Source organism: Polyodon spathula, chromosome 3, assembly GCF_017654505.1.
Source record: "Polyodon spathula isolate WHYD16114869_AA chromosome 3, ASM1765450v1, whole genome shotgun sequence".
NCBI lineage: Eukaryota > Metazoa > Chordata > Actinopteri > Acipenseriformes > Polyodontidae > Polyodon > Polyodon spathula.
In genome coordinates, this window is record NC_054536.1 from 77,265,791 (window position 1) to 77,291,024 (window position 25,234).

The 25,234-nt window shown below is 38.4% G+C and overlaps 1 protein-coding gene across 1 annotated transcript in view; it reads left to right on the forward strand.

Moving 5' to 3' along the window:
- The window catches only part of LOC121309410 (gamma-1-syntrophin-like), a 54,542-nt gene that overhangs the window by 20,656 nt on the left and 8,652 nt on the right, over positions 1-25,234 (forward strand). The window contains exons 10-15 of the mRNA XM_041242320.1: positions 146-275; positions 11,435-11,473; positions 15,590-15,706; positions 20,941-21,012; positions 21,466-21,617; positions 22,392-22,485. Coding sequence (XP_041098254.1) covers positions 146-275; positions 11,435-11,473; positions 15,590-15,706; positions 20,941-21,012; positions 21,466-21,617; positions 22,392-22,485 — 604 coding nt within the window. The remainder of the gene's footprint in view (positions 1-145; positions 276-11,434; positions 11,474-15,589; positions 15,707-20,940; positions 21,013-21,465; positions 21,618-22,391; positions 22,486-25,234) is intronic.

A 25,234-nucleotide genomic window follows, 5' to 3' on the forward strand; every position in this document is an offset into this window, starting at 1 on the left:
GCATTTAAGAAATCGGTTTAATTGCTTGCTTCAGTTGCAAGCTTTAATATCTAACCTTAACGTTGAGTACAATTTTACAATTAATATAACATTAAACATCTGATTAAACTAGCTCCTGACCTGATCTGTTGTGACATCTCTCTAGGCAAAATGCATTTCAGGTAATTGCAGTGGATGGGGTATGCAGTGGGATAATACAGTGCCTGACTGCAGAAGACTGCTTTGACTGGCTACAAGCAATAGCAACTAATATTTCCAGTCTGACAAAGCACAATGTAAGTATAGTATACTGTACATCCTATTTGCAACACAGAAAACTATTTCAGCTGAGCTAGAGGGTAAACACATTTTCTGTCAAGGTCAAGACTAAATAGCGAGGTTCTAAACAATAGTGTTACACGTCACCCCGTGTTGCTACAACTGTTTAAATAACATATCTATAATGTTTCATTTCATTGTTAACACCCTGACAACATTTTGCACTTAATAACTTTAAACTCTGTTTTAAAGCTCTTTTCAAAATGGCCACTCTAGTGCACTGACAGTGTAAGGATTATTGCCCACATTGTTAAACAGATAATATAGCTTGTGACAGGGTAACCACAAAGGTAATGTCACAATTACTTCACATGCAGACTGTGCCGGGGCTAGATTGAATGCTTAGCATTCAAATCCCAGCACACCTGCTTAAAAGAAGCAGGAATTTCCCACTCGGATTGGGTGTTCAGTGTGGAGAGAACGGGAGAGAGTCAGGAGAAACTGAATAAATAATAATAACAATTGCTATGCGTTCTGGTTCTACACCAGCCCGCTGCTTATTAGAGGTCAGTGTTTGTTTGTCTGTGTGTTTTGGCCAACGTGCCGTTTTCTTTTACAAAGTGTTGTTTTTTTGTGTTTAAACCATTTGTTTTGTTTAATAAATCTGCACAGCAGTGCCTTTCACTCACCACACTGTGTCTGGCATTTCCAGGTCTGACATCACCACACAAGCTATCTGTGACACAGCTATAACGATCCATAATGTGGTATGGAACAGAAAAGCCAGAGCACTTGTTGTTAAGTTTTTTTGTTTTTTTGTTTTTTTTTAAGTCGCTCTTCCTGCAGTGATTTAGAGAACAGATCTCAAATCTTAGTGCACTGAGCGGCCATTTTGAAAAGAGCTTTGAAACTGACTTTAAAGTTATGTGTAAAAAGTTGTCAGGATTTTAACAATAAAAATACAAATGACAGGTATGTTATTTAAACAGCTGTAACAGCACTTGGAGATGTATAACATTATATTTTTTGGAACCTGCTACTTACTCTTTAAGCCCATGCCGCAACAATCCTGCAGTACATAATTATAATTTATGTTGAGAATTTTTCTGCACAGCATCAGCTTTTTTGGACAGCTACATTTAAATCTGCTTCATTTTTTTTAATTGTATTTATTTATCAGGGACACATACAATTAGAACAGAAGTATCACATGACACAAGATGCATTGCATTTTCAGTGTAGCCAGTAGGCTAATTTCCAATGACAGTCCCTGGGCAGATCTTGATGACAACTGTAATAAATCTCCATAGTACTTCTACTTTAAACTATAACAATAACCTCCTATTCAGTATTTGATTAAAAAATACATACAATATTAAAGTAATATTACCTATTTAAAGTGCATAACAATCAGCAGCCTATATAATCAAATTACAGTACAATTTATATAATATACATATCCAAGATACATAATTCAAATTCAAATGCATCCTGAATAAATTATTGATTGCATAATTGATTATGTTTCAAACAAGCCTTAAGTTGATTAAAAAATATTTTAAATCCCTTAAGACCTTAATTTCTGAAGGAAGTGAGTTCCAGAATAAAGTACCTCTTATAGAGAGAGCTGTGTTAGTAAATGCTGTTCTATGCCTTTCCACTTTACAGCTTCCTTTATGAGCCTATTAGTATATTCAGAGAGCTTTTTCATTAATTCTTTTAAGGGTGGAGTACTTAATTCATGCAAAGTTTTAAATACAATTTTTTGCTTAAGAAAAGTTGACAGAATTATCAAAAGTCAGCACTTGGTACTTACTCAAAATGTTACAGTGATGGTATCTCAGAGGTTTCTTATCCAAGATTTTTAGAGCTTGCTTATATAGAGTATTAGGTTAATTACCGATTCACTTGTTTGAGACCAGGAGGTAATACAACTTGATACATGTGTAAAGATCTGTGCATGAACAGTTTAGCAGCTTTGGTGGTTAAGTTACCACTAATATGTCTAAAATTTGCTAAGTTCATTTTAACTGTATTACTAACCTTTTTCATGTGCCTATCAAATTTCAAATGCAAATCAATAATAATTCATAACAATTTAACTTCTGAGACTTCCTCAATAACATTTGGTTCCTTAAGTCACCACTAATATGAGACTGAGGTTGGTGTTGAAACGCCGGCACAGGCGCGCAGGATTTATTAACAACAAACAAAGTGAAAGTAAAATAAAGGCGGTCATGTGACGTTACCAGCGATGGTAACGCACAGAGGACAGATACAGAAAACCGTACAAAAAGTGCAAAATAAAACACAATACCCCAAACTATAACTCAAAAGGTGCCGTGAAAACGGCAGGCCTTGCAGCAGCCCCGATCACAGCGATCGCCATGCTTTTATACTGACGCTCCGTTGAGACACGCCCACCTGCCTGCTGGAACAGCTGATTGCTTTCAGCTGCTGCTCCACGCAGACCGGTAATCGTCCCCAGCGGAGCGCCACAGCAGCTAAACAATTAAATCAATTGTAACAATTAACACAAAATCATACAATAAACTAATTAAGTACCAAAACGTCACAAAATAAACCCATTCCCACATATAAACCACACCAACACTAATTTACCACTGTGCAGGGCAATCGCACTGCCACATCAAAATTTGGACATCAAAATTACTAGTCCTTAATTGCCTTATGGAGAAACACATACTAACTGTTTTTTGTTTGTTTTTTCAAACATGAAAATTTACGCCAGTCGGCTATATTCTTCATTATGCTCTGTCAATTTAGAAGCTGCCTCAGTGCGGGTTTTTGCAGATAAGAATATGACTGTGTCATCAGTGTACATCTGCAGACCTGCACCTGGGCACACTTCTCAGAGGTCATTAATATACAGAATAAAAAATAGATGTCCCAACACCGACCCCCGTGGGATTCCAGTAACATATTTTCTAAAAGGTAATTTAACATTCTTAACTAAAACACTGGATCCTGTCCTTTAGACAGATTGAACCCATCTCAATGCCAGTTCTGAAGAACTGAATCTGTATAATTTAGAGAGAAGAACATTTTAATGTGTAGCAACGACAAAGAAGCCTTCCATTCAAGTGAAACAAAAATCACAATTTCATTATTAAATTATGAACAATTTTAAACTCTTGATTATACTTTTTAAATGTATCCTTAAATCAATTTTATGTAAAAGGACATTTTCACAAAGACCACACACTGGTAACTTTTAATCTCCTTGTGCTCCATCCTGTGGATGAGATGTTAAATCAGTGTCCTATTGTAAGTGACTCTGCATATAATGCACAGTTCACAGCCTGCCTCTGTAAAGCACTTTGTCATGATGGTCCACTATGAAAGGCACTAAATAAAATATATATTATATTGTTATAAAAAAGAATGATTTTGTAAAACCAAAAAAATGAAATTGCTTAGGCAATGTATACATTGCTTGTTTTGAATTAATTTCAGCATGACATATTTGCAGCCATGCACTCTCTCTACTGAACAGACAAGAAAGATAATAACAACATGACTGGGATGGCTTTAAAAAAAAACAAGCGCAACTATAAGATATTTTTAAATTCTATCATATTTTTTTGTTGATTACAATATATAGAAATTTGTCAACTTATTTATTGATTTTTTTTTGCTTGAGGCACTTGTCCTAACATATTACTTTGGTTCTTCTAAAGTGTGTCAGTGCTGAATGATTTTAAACCCATTTAAAAGATACAAAGAGCATACAGTAGCCGTACCAGCCAAAACCATTACATTATGATTAGAGCATTTACAGTATTAACATGCTTTACTAGAGCAGAACAGCATACAAAACAACATTGCTATTAGACAGTTGCACAGCACATTTACACTGTTGGCCAAATTCAAATGAAAAAAGTAAGCACAAAAAGGCACACACAAAAACAACAGAAAGGGGTCTATTTTCAGAAGACATGCAACCCTGGAAAGAAAGGCTTTGTGGCCTCTGGGGGCACTAAGCTCATTTTTAAAAGGTCTTCTGATCACCTCGCAGTAATTAATTTTCCAAGATACAACAGAGGGCTTATTTGCAAAAAGTGTGCTTTTCCCCCATGGCAAATGGAGTCGCTAGTCTTATTAGTATCTATTTGCAGTGCAGCTTTTACTCATTTTCACAATAGCAAAACAAAACAAAAAATATATATTACATCATTTTAGTACATCACATTACTGTAAATTACTTGATTTGCCATTGCTAACAGTTCCTGGCCAACGTGTTGGACACATGGCTAGAGACAGTTACATGTCAATTCTGTGAAAAAAAAAGAACCGTTGTTTTCCAAATCTCTCTGCTTAAGTCATTATAATCATTTCTTTAATGTATGTGCATTATCCTGCTTTCCTTGTCAAATAGATGAACACTGTATTACTTTTCCACCCTCTTACCTTAATAAAACAGATTTAGGGACCTGATAACTCAAGCAAGCACCATGGACCAGAGCAGCACACTTACGCATACTGTTTAACCACTCTGGGGTAACCCCTAAACAGCAAAAATATTAGCAATGCACAAACACAGAAACAAAAAACACTCAGAGGTTTATAACTACTTCAACAGTTTATTATTGTTAGTCAGAATAAGTGTGTTCTGTGAGGGATGCTGTGTGACATCACAAAGCTCCACCCTCAAAAATCTGTGCAGATCCAGCACAGCCCAGCACAGCTTTGAAAAGTATCTGCAGGAGGCTGGTTGCTGCTATGAACCAAAGAGGCAATGCAGAGATCACGAGTGACCTGCCGATCGTAATCCAAATAGCTACTAAGACTACTGCTACGCCCTTTTTAGTGGAAGGGAACAACATGTTATCTTTCTGTAAAGAAAGGTGAACAGCCTTGTCAACGCTATATTAAATACATGGTTTAAAAAAAAGTGTCTGTTCATATGTAAATATGTAAAATGTACACATAAATAAATGAATTAATCAATATAACAGTAATTAATAGTAAATTAAACATAATATAGTAATTCATGATAAGTAATGTATACTGTCACAATAAAATTAATGTTCAACAATTACATCAAACTGTAATGTTCTAGTCTGATAATCTAGAAACTAACTATATGATGTTTTAAAAATTAAAATTAAGTTATAATGGACTGCAAATGAATGCAATCCCCATGTGTGATACATTCTGATAAATTAAATAATTAAATGTAATTACGTTTCATTATATACATCAAACAAATAGAATAAGTCATTAATTATGCAACTAGACAGGGGCGCAGCTAAGAACAGATTTCTACTAAATTTTGGTCTAAAATAAAAAAAAAATAAAAAAAACCCTGCATATCCTGTTCATGAAGCCTGGAGACTATTAATGCAAACTGCAAAGCAATATAAGCCGCTAACTCTTTTTATCCAGTTACCCACCTTGGATGATGTTTGAAATTTCATGACACATATTTAAACAAATCTCCCAGCAAAAACAATATCAACCTAAAATGACTCTACTCACACTGTTAGAAATATGTGATATTGAAAGGATAAGAAGAATAGAACTTATAAATATGAATAAGTAGATGGGTTTATACCTTCATTGACACATGCGTTTGGTTCACTGCTACTGAAGTTAATGCTGAGACTGGTGACACTGATGCTATAACTGGAACTGGTAACACTGTTTCTGCTACTGCTGGGACTGGTAACACTGGTGCTATTACTGATGGAACTGGTGCTGACACTGCTGGAACTAGTGCTGCTACTGCTGGGAATGGTAAGACTGGTGCTGACACTGCTGGGACTGTTTGTTTGGTGCTGCCACTGCTGGGACTGGTAAGACTGGTGCTGACACTGCTGGAACTGGTAAGACTGGTGCTGACACTGCTGGGACTGGTGCTCAGGGGTCCACACAAAGGGCTCTTTTTTCCGCGGGAGGCTGTGCGAGGGGTCAGCGATGGTGGCGAAGTCCTGCACAGATCTCTTAAAATAAGAGGTGAGCCCCAGAAAGCCTCTGAGTTGGCGTGGGTTGACAGGTGTGGTCCAGTCCCAGACAGCCTCGATCTTGCTGGCCTCCATGCTGATGCCCTCCTCTCTGACCCGGGGCCCCAGGAAAGTGACCTCTCTCCTCATCAGCTGGCATTTCTCCGGGTGCAGCGTGAGCCCCGCTGCCATCACTTGCCGAAGCACCTCTCACAGGAAAGCCAGGGCCACCTGGAAGGTTCTCCTATGGACCAGCAGGTCATCTAAGTAAACTAGGCATTCAGTGGGGTCACCTCGGCTAGCACCTTCTCTATCAGTCATTTGAATGTTGCAGGGGCATTGCAAAGTCCAAATGGCATGACTGTGAACTGCCATAGCCCTTGGCCGGTGGAGAAGGCAGTCTTGGGTCGTGCAGAGGGGGCCAAAGCCACCTGCTTGTGGTCAAGGAGTGCTGTAAAGAGAGGAGAACCATCAGGACCCGGACACCAAATCTTTGAACTCATCAATGCGGGGTAGGGGGTATGAATACTTTTCCGTGCATTCGTTCAAATGGCAGTAGTCAACGCAGAAGCACCACTTGCCATCATTCTAGGGGAACATGACCACCGGGGATGTCCAGAGGCTGTCCGAGGGTTCAATTATGCTGGCCTCTCTCATCTCCTGAAGGACCTGTTCTGAGGCCCCCTGCCATGCTAGAGGTTGTCAGAGAGGGTGCAGCTTAATGGGACGAGTCTCCCCTGTCTCGATCTGGTTTTGGACCAGGTGTGTCTGGCCGACATCCTCCGAAGTGGTGGCAAAGCTGTAACGGTACTCAAATAACAGCTCCCACAGCTGGACCTGCTGCCCAGGCAAAGCCCTTCGCAGTTGTGATGCCAGTGGGGTCCTCTATTTGGGCTGGTAAGGCCCTCTTGAGAGAGCTTGATCCTATAGGAGCTGGAAGAAAGCGAGATGGTGGAGGGGGGTGATTTCTCTGAGCTCACCTGGGCCGATGGGAGGCTGAGTTCCCCCATTCTAGAGGCTCCATCCCAGTGTTCTCGTTGATCCAGGGCAGGGTCGCTGTCCCTTGGGCAAGAGGACTGGAGGTCACAAGCTGTAAGCATTGGCAGCGGCAGGCGACTGGCTGCCTTTTTCAGCTGTGGCTGGGAGGTGTCCAGCTCCGGTTGTTTAGCAGCCATGTGGAGGGCTGAGGTCCCCCAGGGATGCACGAGGATGGTGGTGGTGCAGGGTGAAGATCTTTGCGGTGTTGGACCTGTTGATAGGCTGCATTGTCCTTGATGATACTGACGCATGACAGGTCTGGTAGCCTGGTGTGTGGTGGAGCCTGGGGGAGGTCCTTGGCTGAGCCTGAAGCTGTCAAGCTGAGGGGTCCCGACTTCTACTCAACTGCCCCATGGGGAAGGCTGGCCCCCTCGGGTTGGCTAAAGCCAAAGCTGGGCCCCCCTGTATGTGCAAAGTCCTGTTGCTGGGCAGTGGCACATCATATGGCCAGGCTGTCTGCAGGCCCAGCACAGTGGTGGATGGGGCTCAGGTGCACGGGCTGACTGGGTGATCGCTGTCCTGATGAGGGTGATGAGCTCTGTAAGCCAGGTGGGGTCGATAGTGCTGTCCGGGGCTTCCTCTTCTTTATCTTGGGCCATGCGGGCTCTGGGTGGTGTGAGGTCGGGCCGACTCTTCGGCTTTCTCCACTCAATCTTAGAGGCCAGGTCATGCTCTCTCTCCTTGAGCACAGCCTCGTGAGTCACGGTGAGCTCTAGGGAGGTTGGGGCACCAAGCCGGACCTGTTGATGGAGGGCTGATAGGGTCAGTCCGTGAATAAAGGACTCCACGGCTAGGTCTTCCTGGGTGGCTGGCTGGAACATGTGATATCTTCTCCGAGCCCTGACATCAGCTGCCAGTATGCCCTGTTTCTCTCTGGGGACTCGGATTCGGTTAGCCAGCCACAGGCATAGTCCGACTGCAGGCTCTACCCTCTCAAAACGGCACTCGAAAGCTATGGTTAGCACCTCGTACTGGGCCCAGATCAAGCAGAACCTGCTGCGCTTCTCCCTCCAATGCAGCTGCCAACTGTCCGGTCCTCTCAGTCAGCCCCCCAGCCATTAGTGAGCGCTGCCATTCTGAATTTAACATGTCACACCTCTCACAGGGATCTTCCATCATATCGGCCGGATTTCACCGCCTGCCTGCTAGCCCCTGGCATCATGTTACCCCCACACAACTCATTCTCTCTCCCATGATCGGGACGGGGCCCATATTGCGGCTTAACGTTATGCTGTCTCATCAAACACACACTATAGTGTCCTGTAGCTGCTACATCTATTTATGTTGATGGTGGTTAAGGCTTCTTTGTTTAGACAGGCAATTATGTTGGTGGCTTTCTCTTTATCTGTCCATTCATTTATCATTGCCATAAATTCAAATTGCTTTAGAACTGTTATACTGCAGGTGACTGTAGTAGGCCCTATTGTTTACATCCTGCCGAAGTGCATGTGTGTCCGGTAGTGACGTTGTCTAATCCTTAATGTGCACTTGCGCTCATCTCATTGATGATGTTTCTGTTGATGTTGAAGAACCTTCTTCTTCCTCGAAGATGATGATGGAGTCCCCCTCAGCCTGCAGGGCAGTTTGCCATCCTCCCAGCTTTGCCATCTTTACCCCTCATTTCTCTTCGACCTAAAGGCTCTTGTTTCTCCCTCCCTCTGTGCTGTCTCCTTCCCATGCGGCACCCGTTTCCGGGTTGCTCCTGACCCTCCGCTCAGCTACCAGTTCCTCTAGTCTGGCTCGCAGTTTGTCTCCTCTCATTTCTTTCGCATCCGCCATCTTCTCCCTCTGTTCCTGTTTTACTCCTTGTGGCAGGAGCTGTATGAATTCCACTTATGAACACCAATGTAGCATTCTGCACTATTTGAGGGAAACAGTCTCAGGGAGATTTGATTTGAAACTGACTCTTTTAATTACTGACCAAAAGAAAATGAATAACCAGCAAATCCCTGTTCGAGCCGGGATTCAGTCCAAACTAATAAAACTATCTCCTCACTCCCTACTCTTTCACTCCCTTTTTCCCTCATTCCTCTCACTCACACTCGCTTATCCTTTCTCTCTATTCTTTTCACGCACTCACAGACGCTCTGTCGGTTTTTTTTTTCTCTGGGTATGCCCTCTCTTTCAACCTCACACTCTGTCCCTCACATTCACATCAATCGCTCCAGTCTCACTAACGAGAACAAAACATGGGATCGGAACTGAATTCACTGGAGTCGGATCATAAACAGATGTTGGATCCAATTCTGGATCTACACGCGGCGTAACTAGGGAAACTGACCAATGAGAACGAGAAGCGAACATGTCTGTTTGGCGTGAAGTTTTAATACTCCGGCTGTCAAATTTATATACAGCCTAAGATCACAATAATGCTACGAAGAAATGGCAAATAAAAAATAGTAATAATATGAAAACATATCGATTATATGCCAGTCTTAAAAATGTAAGTGGGCGCATTGTTAAAAAAATAAAATAAATCTTTAGATAGATTTTTGTGCTCTTTTTATTATTATTTTTTAATGTACCTAGCTGATTTTTACTGCTTCGACTGCCTTACTGTTCACTACACCTCTAGTACAGTATAAATAGTTTATGTTGTTGGTAAGTTTCCCAAAGGTTTATAGAAGGCATTACTACTAGCAACGTGATGTCAAACAGAGAGCAGCCACGCGCAGCAAGGTCTGGGAAGACATTTCTCTAGTAGCTGCGTGTGACGTCTTATAGACGATACGAGAGGGATACGAGAACGCACCCTCTGGTTACAATAAACACGATAAGCTTTGCAGGCACATCTTTTACAATAATTTAATTAAATCATCATAGCTAAACATTCCAGTTTCAAATAAATATATCAGTAACACACTATCAGCAATCATTGCACAAAGCAAGACAATAATTATGATTTGTACATAATTTTAACCCCTTTTATACAAGCTTAAAAACCAGTGTCCTACCACAACCAGATCTCCAGCAGAGAGTGCATGCTTTCTACCAGTACCTCCCTAAAAATAAGTATGCATTTCTCTCTCTACCCAGAATGCACTTTCTTGAAGGCACAGTCTGGTAACAACTGATATATCCTGGTTTGTAGCCCATGCAAAAACTATTGGACGTTTTAAAATCCTGCATAGTTTAATATACAAGTAGACTGGTGTTGTATTGTGTATCTTTAACCACATGGATTTCTAAAGTATGGGTAGATATAGATATAAAAATAATAAACAACTCCAATGTAGTGTGAAATTAGTATTGAGGCACCGCTGGTGTCTGTGAATAAAGGTCGCGACCACATTTCTTATGTCACTATTGCAATTAACTTTTATGTAGCTGGAACTCCCTAATGCACACAACTGTCCTGTACAGCTGGTCACAGCACACACACCAACGACCAACCATGTGCTGTTCAACCCAACCCTTGTATCCAAGGAGTTCCCCTTATTGCTTGTCTCCATCCCACTGCATTTAGCTAACCCCTGATTTCAAAATGAACCCTTTCAGCATGTTATGAGACCATAACATACCTGTAGCATTGTAGCATGCACTCCCAACCCACTGTCCTAAAGCTACCCCAAACACAGCGAAGTGGGGCATTACTTCCGGTTACCTGAATTGGAACACCCCCCTAGACATCCCGCTTGGGTAGTTGATCTGGACCCCTCACAGCTCGGTCACCTTTGCCCTCAGGGGGGTGTCACTCTACACTCTGCTTATGCTTAGAGATGTGACTGTTTAATTAAGAATGTACAGCATCTGACCTCTGTTGAAATATACAGTACTTAACTTTAAGTACATAAACATCAATGAGACAGTTAAGAATATAAAAATAAATTTAAAAAGCAATGGAATATAACAGTACAATAAAGATTATTCCTAGATCTATTACATCTGACACTTGCCATTACAAAAGCATATCTACATGTTAAAATATGATAAAACAGATGATTCGTTTTCAGACTAGACATATTGTTGATTAATAGGGAGTTGGTAACCAAAAGAAAATGTGAGAAGTTAAAGACAAACATAAAATAACTATTGTATTGTGTTAGACTTTTTTAATCAACATACCCAAACCTGCAAAAGACAGCTAATTATGGACATTGTGACCGTCTGTTATTTGTTTTCCAACTCTTATGCTCTGTTAGCAAACATTACATTTCAACTCTTTATTCTAGATAAAGAAGATCAACAGAAACTTTCCAGTAAATCAACAGGTAAGCTATGGACAAGTCTTTTATTCTTGGATACATTTTAAATGTATTGACCATTGTCAAACCCTGCTTAATATATGGCACCACTGCTAAACAATGAGCAACCATTAATAATAATGGTCAACAATAGTACCAAAATACAGAAAGTGGCCTTCAAAGCTAAATGAACATTCTGTATAAATCAAGCTTGAAAACTTATTTTCAAATGAACTGTTCACTGTTTTGAACGGCAGTACTTACACGCTCTGACAACTGAAATGGAAAAGCTCTCACATGTATTGTTACATGCTTTATTTCTTTTATATACCGTGTGTATTAGTAGTTCTCCTTGGGCTGCCCTTTTTCAGTTAGCTTTTGGTTTGCATTTACTTATCAAATAGAATTGATTTTTCATTTGTTTTTTTTTTTATGTTTGTTTGTTTTTTTTTTATAATATGCTAATCCAATAATTAGTTATCACTGTGTTTCATCATCATATTAGTATATTGATAAAATGCTTGTGTATATTGAGGGCATTCAGACGAGTACATGAAACATGGAAATTCAACAGTCAATTAATATACTGCTGTGGTTTATGTGACCCTAGCAGGGAGAAAACCCTATCGAGGCTTACAATCAAAGTGATTTTTGACAGCTTTCTTTAAAAAGTATTGATTATTCCCCAGATTATAAGGTACTGTACAAAGGGATGTCTTGAAAAAAAAAATACTCAATCACAAGCTCTCAGTTAATTACAAAAAAAGAGCAGGAGTGAACATTCTTTGGGGAAGAAGAAGAAGAAGAAGAAGAAGAAGAAGAAGAAGAAGAAGAAGAAGAAGAAGAAGAAATAATGCTGCTTGGCTAATAGGGAGCATCAATTTAGTTAATCTTACTTTAAGCTTTGTAGTTAGGCTATTAATACATTGCTGTTTATTCTGGTCAAACTGGCATGCTTTCCATTATAGCTTAAGTAATCAGGTGTTGATTATTCGACCAAGGTCAGTGTTTGGGGAAATTAGCCATGATTGGAACTGTAGATTAGCTTATTGCATACGACAAGTCTGACCAAAAAAATAGTCAAAGCTTCTCTATAATAATGGAAATAGGAAGCAGGTACACTGTATACATGTTTGGCATTACAAGAAAAAGAAATAATTCAGGATCGCTGCTGGTAAAGCACAAAACCATGTTTACACTATGCAGTGTTTTGATTTTCAACAAAAAATGTATTAAGGGCCTCAAAGCGTTTACCGAGCTCAATTCTGTCCCTGTCCTATTTACTGTTTCCATTTCTGTGCAGAAAGGGGTTTAGCGGCTGCAAAACAAAAAGGGCAATATAGTGCTCCCGCTGCATTTGCACTGAATTGATTACGTTTGCGTATGCAAAGCAGCATTTTAAATACAGATAATGAGCTGCCATACATGAGTTATTCATGAGTTATTCAGGTAGGTCTGACAAGTATTTTGCGCGCCAAATTAACCCAAAAGTTCCACTGACTGAATGCTGCCGCAAAGCGGAGAGCATAGGCAGTAGAAGCTGTATACCGATTTGAAATGGCAGATATTCCAGGTCTTCTATAGCCATAACGTGTTAATGCGACACTATGATTTATTTTGGGCTAATTGTAAGTAGATTTGTAAGTAAAATATGCTGAAATAATTTAGTTTCAGTTTAAAATAATATTTTATTATGTACGCATCGTACAACAACGTGAAGCCTACAACGCATCAGCATGGTTTGTTTTGTATTACATGTAGGATAGACAAAAAAAAAAAAAAGACTGGTAGGTATTCATTTGATTTTACTACTGTACTGTTTAGTCTATTGTGTGTGTATATATATAACCAGCGAATCCCTGTTCGAGCTGGGATTCAGGCCAAACTAATAAAACTATCTCCTCACTCCCTACTCTTTCACTCCCTTTTTTTTTTTTACTAAAAATAACAGTATTTAAAGATTGTTTTGGTAGGTTTTTTCAGCAGTGTGTTCCAGTTGTTAATGACCAGAAGGTCATCAGTTCAAATCCCACCTCTGCCACTGACTGGCTCACTGTGTGACCCTGAGCAAGTCACTTAACCTCCTTGTGCTCCATCTTGCTGATGAGATGTTAAATCAATGTCCTATTATAAGTGACTATGCATATAATGCACAGTTCACAGCCTACCTTTGTAAAATGCATTGTGATGGTGGTCCACTGTGAAAAGCGCTATATAAAAATAGTGGAACTTCGGAACCAAGGTTCTTCAGGAAAAAAAAGGTACATCTGATGCTGGTTCATCTGGATGTGTTGTGTTGCAGCTCACATCTACTCTACCATCAAGAAAGAACCACAAGGTATATGCGGACAACTTCACATCAATGCCTTTCAAAAATTGAAGGAGGGGGGCATTTACTATGTTACTATGCTACAATGACAGGGAAGAGGATTGTGTGACTACAAGGTTGAAACAGAGCATAACATAATTGCTGTTAGATGGTATGACAACAAGCCTGTTAATCTCGTATCCTCATTCCCTGGTGTTTAGCCACAAAGCAAAGTTCGATGTTGGGACAGAAAGAAGACCTGTTTTGATGTTGTTAGGCCAGCAATAGTGAGTGAATGCAACAAACTGACCTGCTAGACATGCTCTGCTCTCTGTATAAATTATCCCTCAAGTCCCGCAGGTGATATTTGTTCATTTGGTGGCACAGTATTACCATGGCAGCCGTTAACGCATTGCTTCTGTATCAGATGCAGAAGCAGCAGCTGGGCCAAAGGAAAGGCATACCCTTGAAACTTTTTAAAGCACAGGTAGCACAAGTCTGACAAGTGCTGGAAAATGAAAACCAAAAAGGGGACGTTGCACACATTCTCCAGGTCCACTCCCATAAAGGAAGGAACAACGCCACACCCCATACGGAAGATGAATGCAAGGATGAATGTAACCACTTCCCAACATGGCAAGGAGTGCGGCAGCGATGTAAGCTTTGTCCAGGTGGATTCTCTCATGTGAAGTCCATCTTTGTCTCAATAAAAATAAAAACTGCTTTCTTCAGTACCATGGAAAGTAAGGTACAGATGTGTTCCTCAATGGGCCTCTCCTTTATACGTCTTTCATCCACATAACATACAGTGCATATTGGCTCAATGTTGTATTATTATTACTGCTGTTATTTTACTGTGACTTTTTTCTTAGTTTTTTTGAGGAGTAAATGGACTGGGTGTCCATCAGTGACCAGAATGTGTTTCAGGGTCAGAGTTGAACCTGGTTGAAAGCCAGATGTTCTATGTTTTTTCTGAGAAACTGTGACCATTTATTCCCAATATATTATATATGATACATTTTGTAAAAAATTAAAATAAAAAAAATAATGGAAATCAAAAATGTCGGCAAAAAAAAAAAAGATTTTTTGGTGTGTTTTTTTCTGTCTGGGCATTATAGGGTTAATTAAAGTAATACATATATATTTCTATGTTTTCAATCAATTTTATAAACAAATCAGTGTCATGTACGTCTGTGTGTGTGTGTGTGTGTGTGTGTGTGTGTGTATATATATATATATATATATATATATATATATATATATATATATATATATATATATATATATATATATTATATATATATATACTATAATATCGAATTAATTAGGCCAATAATATTAAATTAATGAATGTACATATAAATAATGTACATGACATGTGTATGTACATTACACATTTTAATCTAAACATGTTATGTACAATAAGCTTGTCATGTACATTTAGTTTATGTCGAGTGTCAAACTGTCTGTCCTATGCAATGCAGTATAAAACAAACCACACTGATGCTTTGAGGCTTCATGTTGTTGTAGGACGCGTAGATAATAAAATATTATTTTAAATTGAAACTGAATTATTTCAGCATATTTTCTTTTATCTCTCTCTCATATTTGTATCCCTGCCACCACCAGTAACTAAGCTCCTTCACCAGCTGCCATCCCAGTATGCCAATTATATTTATTAAAATAAATAAATAAAATTAAATTACCACTAGAAACCAGACTGTGCATGGCATAACCAGTATGTTGTGAGTCTATTATTAAAAAAACAAACAACATATCCAATGTTTTTTTTTTTTTTTTTTTTTAAATTAAGAACAGTTGCTCTTTTTTTCTAGATAATCTACATGGGCTGGGTAGATGAGCGTGAACAAGACTCTGTCCAGGATAGAATGTACACTCCAAAGTTCCTTGCCTTGAGGGGTTCCTCACTATTCAAATTCACAGCACCTCCAGTAAGTTATTGCTTTAAACTCTAGATATCTTCTTAACTAACAATAGTTTATTGTAGGTTGCAGGATGTCTTGTTTTGGTATTTTTGCCCTAATTGTTCTCCTTTTGTTAATGTTCCTTGTAGCCTGAGGCATTCTGAGCCCTGTAATCACATGTCTGGAAAGCTAGAACCAACGCTCTGTGGAACATCACAAATCAGTTTAATTACAACACCAACTGGGCAGCTAATAACCCATTAAAATACATTTACAATGGTGTGATTAAAACTACAAATGTTCTTTTCAAATTATACAAACAGCCTTCAAATAATGTGCACCGTGGCACACTCTATTGTAGGACATTGCTGACATATAGTGCCCTGAAAAAGTATTGGCCCCTGTCTGATTTTCTGCATTTTTGCACATTTTTCACATTGAATTTGGTCAGATCTTTTTGTGGGTTGTAGTAGTATATAGAGTGAGTCTGAGAGAAAAAATGACACCAAAGTTTGGTGCTTCTTTCATTTGTTTGGTGTGCAAGGTAATCAAATATGCAATCTCCCCCCCCCCCCCCCCCCCAGTTAACTCAACCCAACTAAGTAGTTAGGGTCAGCTGTTTGAATACTTTGGTTAACAATCAGGCCCCGATTTGATCCAGCCCTGCCCACATAAATCTGACTAACTTTGGCCATTATCTTCAGAGTGAAGTTGTCAGCACACAGGTTCTAAAGGGACATCATGCCACAAAGAAATTCCTGAAGACCTCCAGAAAAAAAGTTGTTGATGCCTATCAGTCTGGAAAGGGTTATAAAGCCATTTCTAAGGCTTTGGGGCTCCACCAAACCTCAGTCAGAACCATATTGTCCAAAGGGAGAAAGTTTGGGACAGTAGTGAATCTTCCCAGGAGTGGCCGTCCTGCCAAAATCTCTCCAAGAGTAAGGCATAAAATCGTCCAGGAAGTCACAAAGAACCCTAGAACAACATCCAGGGATCTGCAGGTCTCTCTCGCCTTGGCTAAGGTCAGTGTTCGTGAATCCACCATCAGAAAGACACTGGGCAACAATGGCATTCATGGCAGAGTAGCAAGAAAGATACCACTGCTCACTAAGAAGAACATGAATGCTTGTCTCAAGTTTGCCAAAAAGCACCTGGATGATCATCAAGAGTTCTGGAACAATGTTCTAAGGACAGATGAGTCAAAAGTGGAACTTTTTGGCCAACATGGGCCCTGTTATGTCTGGCGAAAACCAAACACTGCATTCCACAATAAGAACCTCATACCAACAGTCAAGCATGGTGGTGGTGATATAGTGCTGTGATTTGGGGATGCTTTGCTGCATCAGAACCTGGACGACTTGTGGTCATTGAAGGAACCTTGAATTCTGCTCTGTATCAGAGAATTCTACAGGAGAATGTCAGGCCATCCGCCCGTGAGCTGAAGCTGAAGCGTAGCTGGATCATGCAGCAAGACTATGATCCGAAACACACAAGCAAGTCTACATCAAAATAGTTGAAGAACAAGAAATTTAAAGTTTTGGAATGGCCTAGTCAAAGTCCAGACCTAAACCCATTGAGATGTTGTGGCAGGACCTGAAACAAGCAGTTTATGCTTGAAAACCCACAAATGTCACTGAGTTGAAGCAGTTCTGCATGAAGGAGTGGGCCAAAATTCCTCCACGGCGTTGAGAGAGACTGATCAGTAAATTCAGGAAGCGTTTGGTTGCAGTTATTGCTGCTAAAGGAGGCATAACCAGTTACTGAGTATAAGGGGCAATTACTTTTTCATACAGGGGCAATGGGTGTTGTATACTTTTCTTTAATAAATAAATGAATTAAGTATCAAAATTGTGTGTTATTTGTTCACTCAGGGTCCCTTTTATCTAATATTAGATTTTGGTTGAAGATCTGATAACATTCAGTGTTAAAAAAATGCAAAAATGCAGAAAATCAGACAGGGGGCAAATACTTTTTCACAGGACTGTATTGTGTTATATATTAAAATATTCAGCATGCATTCATCCTTCTTCTAATAGCAGCCAAACTATTGAAAATAAAGCCCACAGCTATATTTCAATCCAGATGGTTTTGTTCTGTTTAACAATGACTCTTCAGATGCACTGACAGTAGCTCCTTCTGTTCTTCCTGACAAGGTTGCACCCTTAGTTTATTGAAGCTTGTAATTAATCAATACTTTGCTCATGAAGACCACAGGTGTCTTATTGCACTATTGTCAGTTTTTTTATGTGAACCATTTATGGAACCACCTCACATTTCTCCCGAGTCCCAGTATAAAGGAAATGTCATGTTTAGATCTGTTCAGTATTCATCATGCACCAAAACCTACACATGTCAACACATTCTGCTGTGTGTAGGTTTATTAGTTTACAAATGTTCATGCTGAGGTCTCTGGTTTAGTTTGAATTCTTTTAGGGCTGTGTTCAAAGGGTCGAAGGTTCGTTCGCTAGCCAGGAATTCTAAGGTAGTTCTGAAGCTTCGAAGGTTCATCAGTCGGCATTCACACACTGTCTGTGTTTTGTTTTTTTGTTCCTCTGTTAACAGAAACTGTTTGACAATGTATGAATACTATAACTCACACATTAAATTCACTGCAAAATTTGACCTTTTGATTTGTATAATGCCTATTACTTAATGGGTTAAAATCCACTACCAGATCATTATATGTAGCACCCCTATCAATGACACTGTCAGCATGCATTGGAGCAGAGTATAATGCCAAAGCACTGGGGGAGTACCTTATGCTTTAATAAAATATGTGCTGAATACCTAGTGTACAAGACGTAAGATAAGTGTTATGGTCGAATAAGTATGAAACATAAAATATGCGCAAACACTAATCATTTTTATTTTCGAAAACTTGAGCACTGAGTAGGCTGAAACACCGCCCCTTTAAAAAAAAATAAACAAACCACAGTTGAAAGGTCACAGCACAGGGGCAGACGGTGTCTAAGAACTGGGTTTCACAAAGATCGAAGATCTTTTAAGATCATTTTCAAGGTCATAAAATTCACCGAGGGTTAAATCGGAAAATTTGGGGATTTGTCCAGAATTGTCATCTATTTGTGCATAACTTGTAAAAACTAAGACCAACAGTGTACATGAAAGTGTGATAAATATTTTAATTTGTATTGACATGTATGGGGAAACAAGAACAGAAAATGTGTTTTTTCTCAAAATCACATAATCAACATCATGTTTATACCTATTCTTTGCCATAGATTTACTTGTGCAGAAAAACCAGGTCTGATTGCTTCGCAAGTTCTCTAATTTGCATGTCATCTTCATAGCCCTTCGCAACCATTCTTCAAATAAAAGTCCTGCAATAAGGATCACTCATGCTCAGTGTAGCCTACAGCTATGACTGCTGAACAGTTTAACTGCAGCATGCCATCAACATCTTGCACAAGCTGAAGCCACATTTGGCATTTGCAGTACATTACATTGTACATCAGGCAGATAGAAGATAGAGGAAATGGACTAGTGAAATAAGTCCAGGATTGTTTTGTGTAAATTGGATTTAAATTTAAGGGGAAAGATGTATTGAGATGTTGTAAAATATCATCAGTGGTTATTTTACATTAAGTGTGCTGGTGCATTACACTATGCATCTTAAATCTATCCTGTGGATGTGAATTGAAGCCCTTTAAACATTCAATAAAACATGAAACAGTCTGTATTCAAATAAGTTTACTGTTCATACATGTGAAACTGAAAAAACATACCTGCAAAATGGAGAACACAACTTTTCCTGGACTACCTTCTTCTTCCTATCTTTTCTTTTTTTATGGGTCAGAATTACTTTTGGAAAAAGAGTTCAATTAAAGAGCATGAGACAGGCAGTTATTTTGGGCCCACCTGGTGACATACTACAACTGATGCACCCCCCTTTTGTCTGTTTGTTTAATTTTTAAAACAAATATATTTTAATTGTGTGTATTTTATTATGTTAATGTGTTTTAACAAAGTGGAATTAAGGGCTGAATTATCGTATAAAACTAAAAGGTAAAAATAAATACATTTGTGCATAGTTAACTGGTGCATGGACTTTTCCACATTTAATTGTGTTACAATGTAGAATCAAAATGGATTTAATTAGGAGTTTTTTCCACTGATCAACACAAAAAAGTCCATAATGTCAAAGTGAAAAATAAAATCTACAAATTGTTCTAAATTAATCACAAATATAAAACAGAAAATAACTGATTGCATAAGTATTCACCCCCTTTGCTGTGACACACCTAAATAAGCTCTGGTGCAACCAATTGTCTTTAGAAGTCACATAATTAGTTGAATGGAGTCCACCTGTGTGCAATTAAGGTGTTTCACATGAGTTCAGGTTAAATACATCTGTCTCTGGGAGGTCCCACAGTTGGTTAGTACATTTCCTAACACAAACTACATCATGAAGATAAAGGAACATTCAAAGCAAATCCGTAATAAGGTTCTTCAAAAGCACCAATTAGGGGTAGGATATAAGAACATTTCCAAGGCATTGAATATCCCCCGGAGCACAGTAAAGTCCATTATTAAGAAATGGAGAGAATATGGCACAACCGTGAATCTGTCTAGAACGGTCTTGTAAAATGTGGTTGAACCCCCCATCCTAAGTAGCTTGTGGGAATGTGTCTGGAGTCTTAATAAAGTAATTGTTTGATAGGTAATTAAGGCTCCAGCCACAGTAGCCTATAAAAGACCCACTCCGGGCTCAGAGTGGAGAGAGAGTGTAGAGGAGAAACCAAGAGCTAATGCTACCCATAGAGAACAAAGGTACTCGTTTTTATAAATTGTCGTTATTGTTTGGTGTTTATTTTACTTTGGCCAACGAGCCGTTTTTGTTTTGGTGTCAGTTTTGTGTTTTGTTTAAAAGTTTTATTTTAAATTAAATACATTTTGCCCCTGTACCACATGTCTTATGTTCTGACGTCACCACCCACACACTACACAAAGCTGCCTGTGACAATCTACCTCAGTTCTTAAGGAATACAACTTTTTAGTAAAATGCCTGAAAGTAAATCCTGCTTGGAACTGATTTAATATGGCTCTGTATAAAACTATCATAGGAAGTAACTAACTCTGAGCCTTCATAAATTATTAGAAGTTTTATTGAAGGTCTGTGGAATAATGGCGCTCGGCTCCGCAACAGGTACAAAAGTGTAGACCAGTTTGTGACAACATGGACACAATTCAACCCCAAAAATTATAGTCTGACCCAGACACTGACTACCTCTAACTATTTGCAGGTAACAACATGGGACTGGACCAAAGCTGAAAAGACCTTCACTATGTATGAAATTATGTGCAAAATTTTAAAGGTATGGAAACATTAGATTGATTTATTAATTGAAATTATTTAACCCTATGCCCTGCCCGATCTAAAGAATTTGAGTTTGAATGTAAATGCAGCAGTCAGCTCAAGCTTCAAGCATTGCTAGCAACTACATGGCCTCTTTTAATGAGAACGTAGAATAAATAAAATATTGATTTACAAAATGCCATAACACTCGGTAATTCAGAATTGTGTGCACATGTACTGGGACGTTTGAATCTGGATCATGGTGCTCTTCAGGTCATATAAAGAGGTGCATGTTGGTTCATATGATTCTGTTATTAAAACAGGAATGTTCTAGCTGTATAATAGAATAATTGTAGGTTATTTTAAACATGCTGTAGTGTTCTACTCATTCAGTATCCGGAGGTGTATCTGTTAATGAATTCTAAGTCTCAGCATGATGTGTGGCAGATTGTGTAACTGTAGGTTTTCTCAGGACAGTGACCTTGTGGACCAGCGGAAACACTGCTTCAGCGTTCAGACTGAAAGCGGGGAGGACATGTTCTTCAGTGTGGAGTTGGAGAGTGAATTATCTATCTGGGAAAAAACCTTCCAGATAGCAACCTTTCTTGAAGTTGAAAGGCTACAGGTATCTCAAAACCAACACATATTTTATTAATACATCTATACATATTTTGAAGTGAAATGTAAAGTTAAACTCCTTAATAACCACCTATTTAACCATATATAGATAACCTATATTTAGAGCACAGATAACAGGTAATTGTCAAAAAGTTGAGCATACAAAACTCTATGTAGTTTCTATAGATGTGTAGGCATTCATCATGACAAATAGTGATACCGCATTGCCACAACCAATGATATGTACTGTAACCGCTTAACAAGATTTGTTTATCTAGCACAGGGTTGATAAAAATGCACAATATTTCAAAGAGATTGCCACTAAGTATGAGGTGCTATTTGTAAAAAATGTAATTTTACTTTTTTTTTGATTTGCAAATTTGACATACAAAATATTATTGACATACCTATTTTGTTTGGATTTAGAAATAATGCCTTTATTCAGCCTATTTCTATAACTTTAATGATTTATAAATCCTGTACAATAGTCTTTACTAATCAGAACAACCAGATAAACTAAACTTTCCGAACTGTTAACCAGAAACAGTTTTGCTCTGGTTTGTAAAACAGTGCTGCTTTTGTATCATTCATAAACCAGTTATATCATATCAATGACAAGTTGTGCTGGTTTGCTTCTCTTTTAACAGCACTTGATAGTTGTTTTAAATTTAACATTGTAACAATTTCAATATATATATATATATATATATATATATATATATATATATATATATATATATATATATATATATATATATTTTTTTTTTTTTTTTTTTTTTTTGCAAAAACATATGCTTGTATAATGGAAAGTCACCTTATGGGGCTCACAATAGACTTCAACATGGGATTTGTGTGCTTTGATGCAGCATCAAAGGTAAGCCTGTTCTGCAGCCTGTATGGGAATGTGCTCCAAGAATCAAAGGTAAGCCTGTTCTGCAGCCTGTATGGGAATGTGCTCCAAGAATCAAAGGTAAGCCTGTTCTGCTGCCATTATGTGCTCCCAGAATCATGTCTGTTGAATTGCTTGGTTTATCAGACAGGGGCTTTCTAATTAGGCTTTCTTTTCTTTTTTTCATCTCAGGGGACTTTTGAATTAAGGATAGTATCCAGGATTTACCAGGGTGTCTAATTTAAATACTTACATGGCAATAAAAACAAATAAACATGTAACAGGTTATAAACACTGAATTCATTATGGACATTCTACTGAACAAAATGGTATGTAGCATGGCACACCACAGGCTGCCATAATAAACTTTCATGTTTTTGGTTATAAAGTTAAAATATTGACATTAAAACATCTGATTTTAAAAACAATATACATCAGCTATAATCCTGATTGAAACATACCTAAGGGGATTCTTGATGTAGTGGCATACTTGGCACAATCAGGCTTCATTTTCTAGTCTTAATCTTTGTTTTTAAACAAGCAGTGCCTGAAAATAAAGTTTTTGTCTCTGGTGACACTCACTGAATGGCTCCAGTAGTTTTGCCCCTTTCCAGGAGTCTCAAATCCACCACCTTCCAAGCCTCTGATGTTGTGTTTAGGAACAGGAGCAAGAAAACAACTTTCTTTATTCAGATTTTGTAAAACTGGTTCACATAACTAAATCACAATGCAAGTGGAATAGAAAAAAAAAAAGGTTTTGTGCTAGCAAAGTAACGTATTGAGAAAACAGGGCTATGACATTGTATAATAATTATAAAAAATTAGCCAATAACATAACGCCAGCAAATCTACTGTAAGGTACAAAATTATATACCCATCTGCCAAAATAATATAAGCTGTACACTAGTTTAGTACTTTTGATCAGATCATCTCCAAAATCTAATGAGTGCAGATTCATATGAAGAAAATTCAGTCAAGTCAAGGTCAAAGTCAAGGAGGAAACCCCAAACATTCCCATTGGAGGTTGTTATACATCACCCCACTTAGTAAGTTTTGTGTAGCTCAGCTTTTAAAACGAAGATTAGGATTTTGCTGTCTTTTCTGGGTTTGAGCCCTGTGTTTGCACGCAACCTGACCTGAGAATGCTTTACTAATCATTCTTGTGCGTGCTGTGTGCAGGGGAGGAGGTTTATCATTGAAACAGCGTGCTCATTGACTGGTGTTCAGAGCAATCTTAAGGCGGTGGATCTCAATACCACCCCTGTTCAAAGACAACTGAGGCAGAAATATTTTCTCAACAAATTATATATACTCCTACCCTTGTAGTCACTGTTAAATTATTTATATTTAGGGCTTCTAATTTTCAGTTTTAACTGATTAAAAACTGATAAAAACACCCCTGATATAAAAAAAATGTAATCGGTATACAACCAATAAGCAGTGGAAATGGTTTCTCAGTTCATACTGACCACACATTTCCCATTATAAAAGAAAATCTAGTACAAAAAGAAAAGAAAAAAAACCTTTCCAAGTGCTGTTGGGCACTGTCCCTCCTTCCTGACTTTAATCTATCATTGATTTAATCACAATACTTTAAACCCACCCCAGTGGCAACAACTTCCAACATTTCTATTGGAGACCATTTGCCAGTTTTAAAACTAGACTACAATTAGGACAAAGACTTGTTTGCAGGATTTAAAGCTACATTACAGTTAGGATTTAAAACAAAATTGGAAATTGTGGTGAAATGTAAAAAAATGCCTAGACGCACAAACTCCAGAAGAAAGTGCCCGTAACTATAAGGATTTGTTGAGGAAAGCAAGGGAAAGAAGGTCAAATTTAAGTGTGCAAGTAGTCAAGTTACTATACATATTGTGACAGGAGAAAACGCCCAAGCATTTTGGAAAGTAACTGAAAACAATAGTTTCATACAGTATGTAAAAGCTAGACTATTTTGTGGTATCTCGAAAATAGCTAAAAATAAGTACAGAAAAAATAAATTAATAAAAAAACTAAAAACAAGCCCTATTTATATTACAGGGTTTCATTTTTTGCAGACTCATTTTTTGTTCTACTTAACAAAGCATACCATCTATATAGAAAGCATAGTAATCTGGCAGTAAACAGACCTGTGTCTTCACTAACTGTGAAATATTTCAAATCATTCATTGACACCTTATTTGTCAGTGAGCACTTAGCATGTTCAGCAGGAGAGTCTGATGAGTGATAATGGATGCAGCAGTGGAAACATAAATGGGCCATCACTCTTCTGTGACCTTGCGTGTTTTTTCTCCAACTGCCCTGTTTTTTTTAACCTATTACAAGAGACGAATAAAATGCACTTCACCTATTTTTTTTTTTTTTTAAATGGCAGTGGTTTACAGTTTAATTGTAGTGATTATCAGCAAAACTTTTTAGTGACTTTTAATGACTAATTAATTATACAGCTATAAAAAGACAGATTCCAGTTTGACAAAAAAACAAAACATGGCATGAGATAAGCTAGTCATTCTGACTTGAAACGTAAAATGATTGGATAAGATAGAGTTGTTGACACACATGATCACACAATCTTTGCTATCCAAGAGAATAGGCTTCCACCAAGTCTATATCCTCCGTTACATGCTAGGGGGTCTGAAAACATGTTCTTGCTGTTGATGTGAATATGTGTATACCAGTAATTGCTTGTAGAGTTGTGTTACTATCAGATGCCAATCCTAATTCACACTGAGGT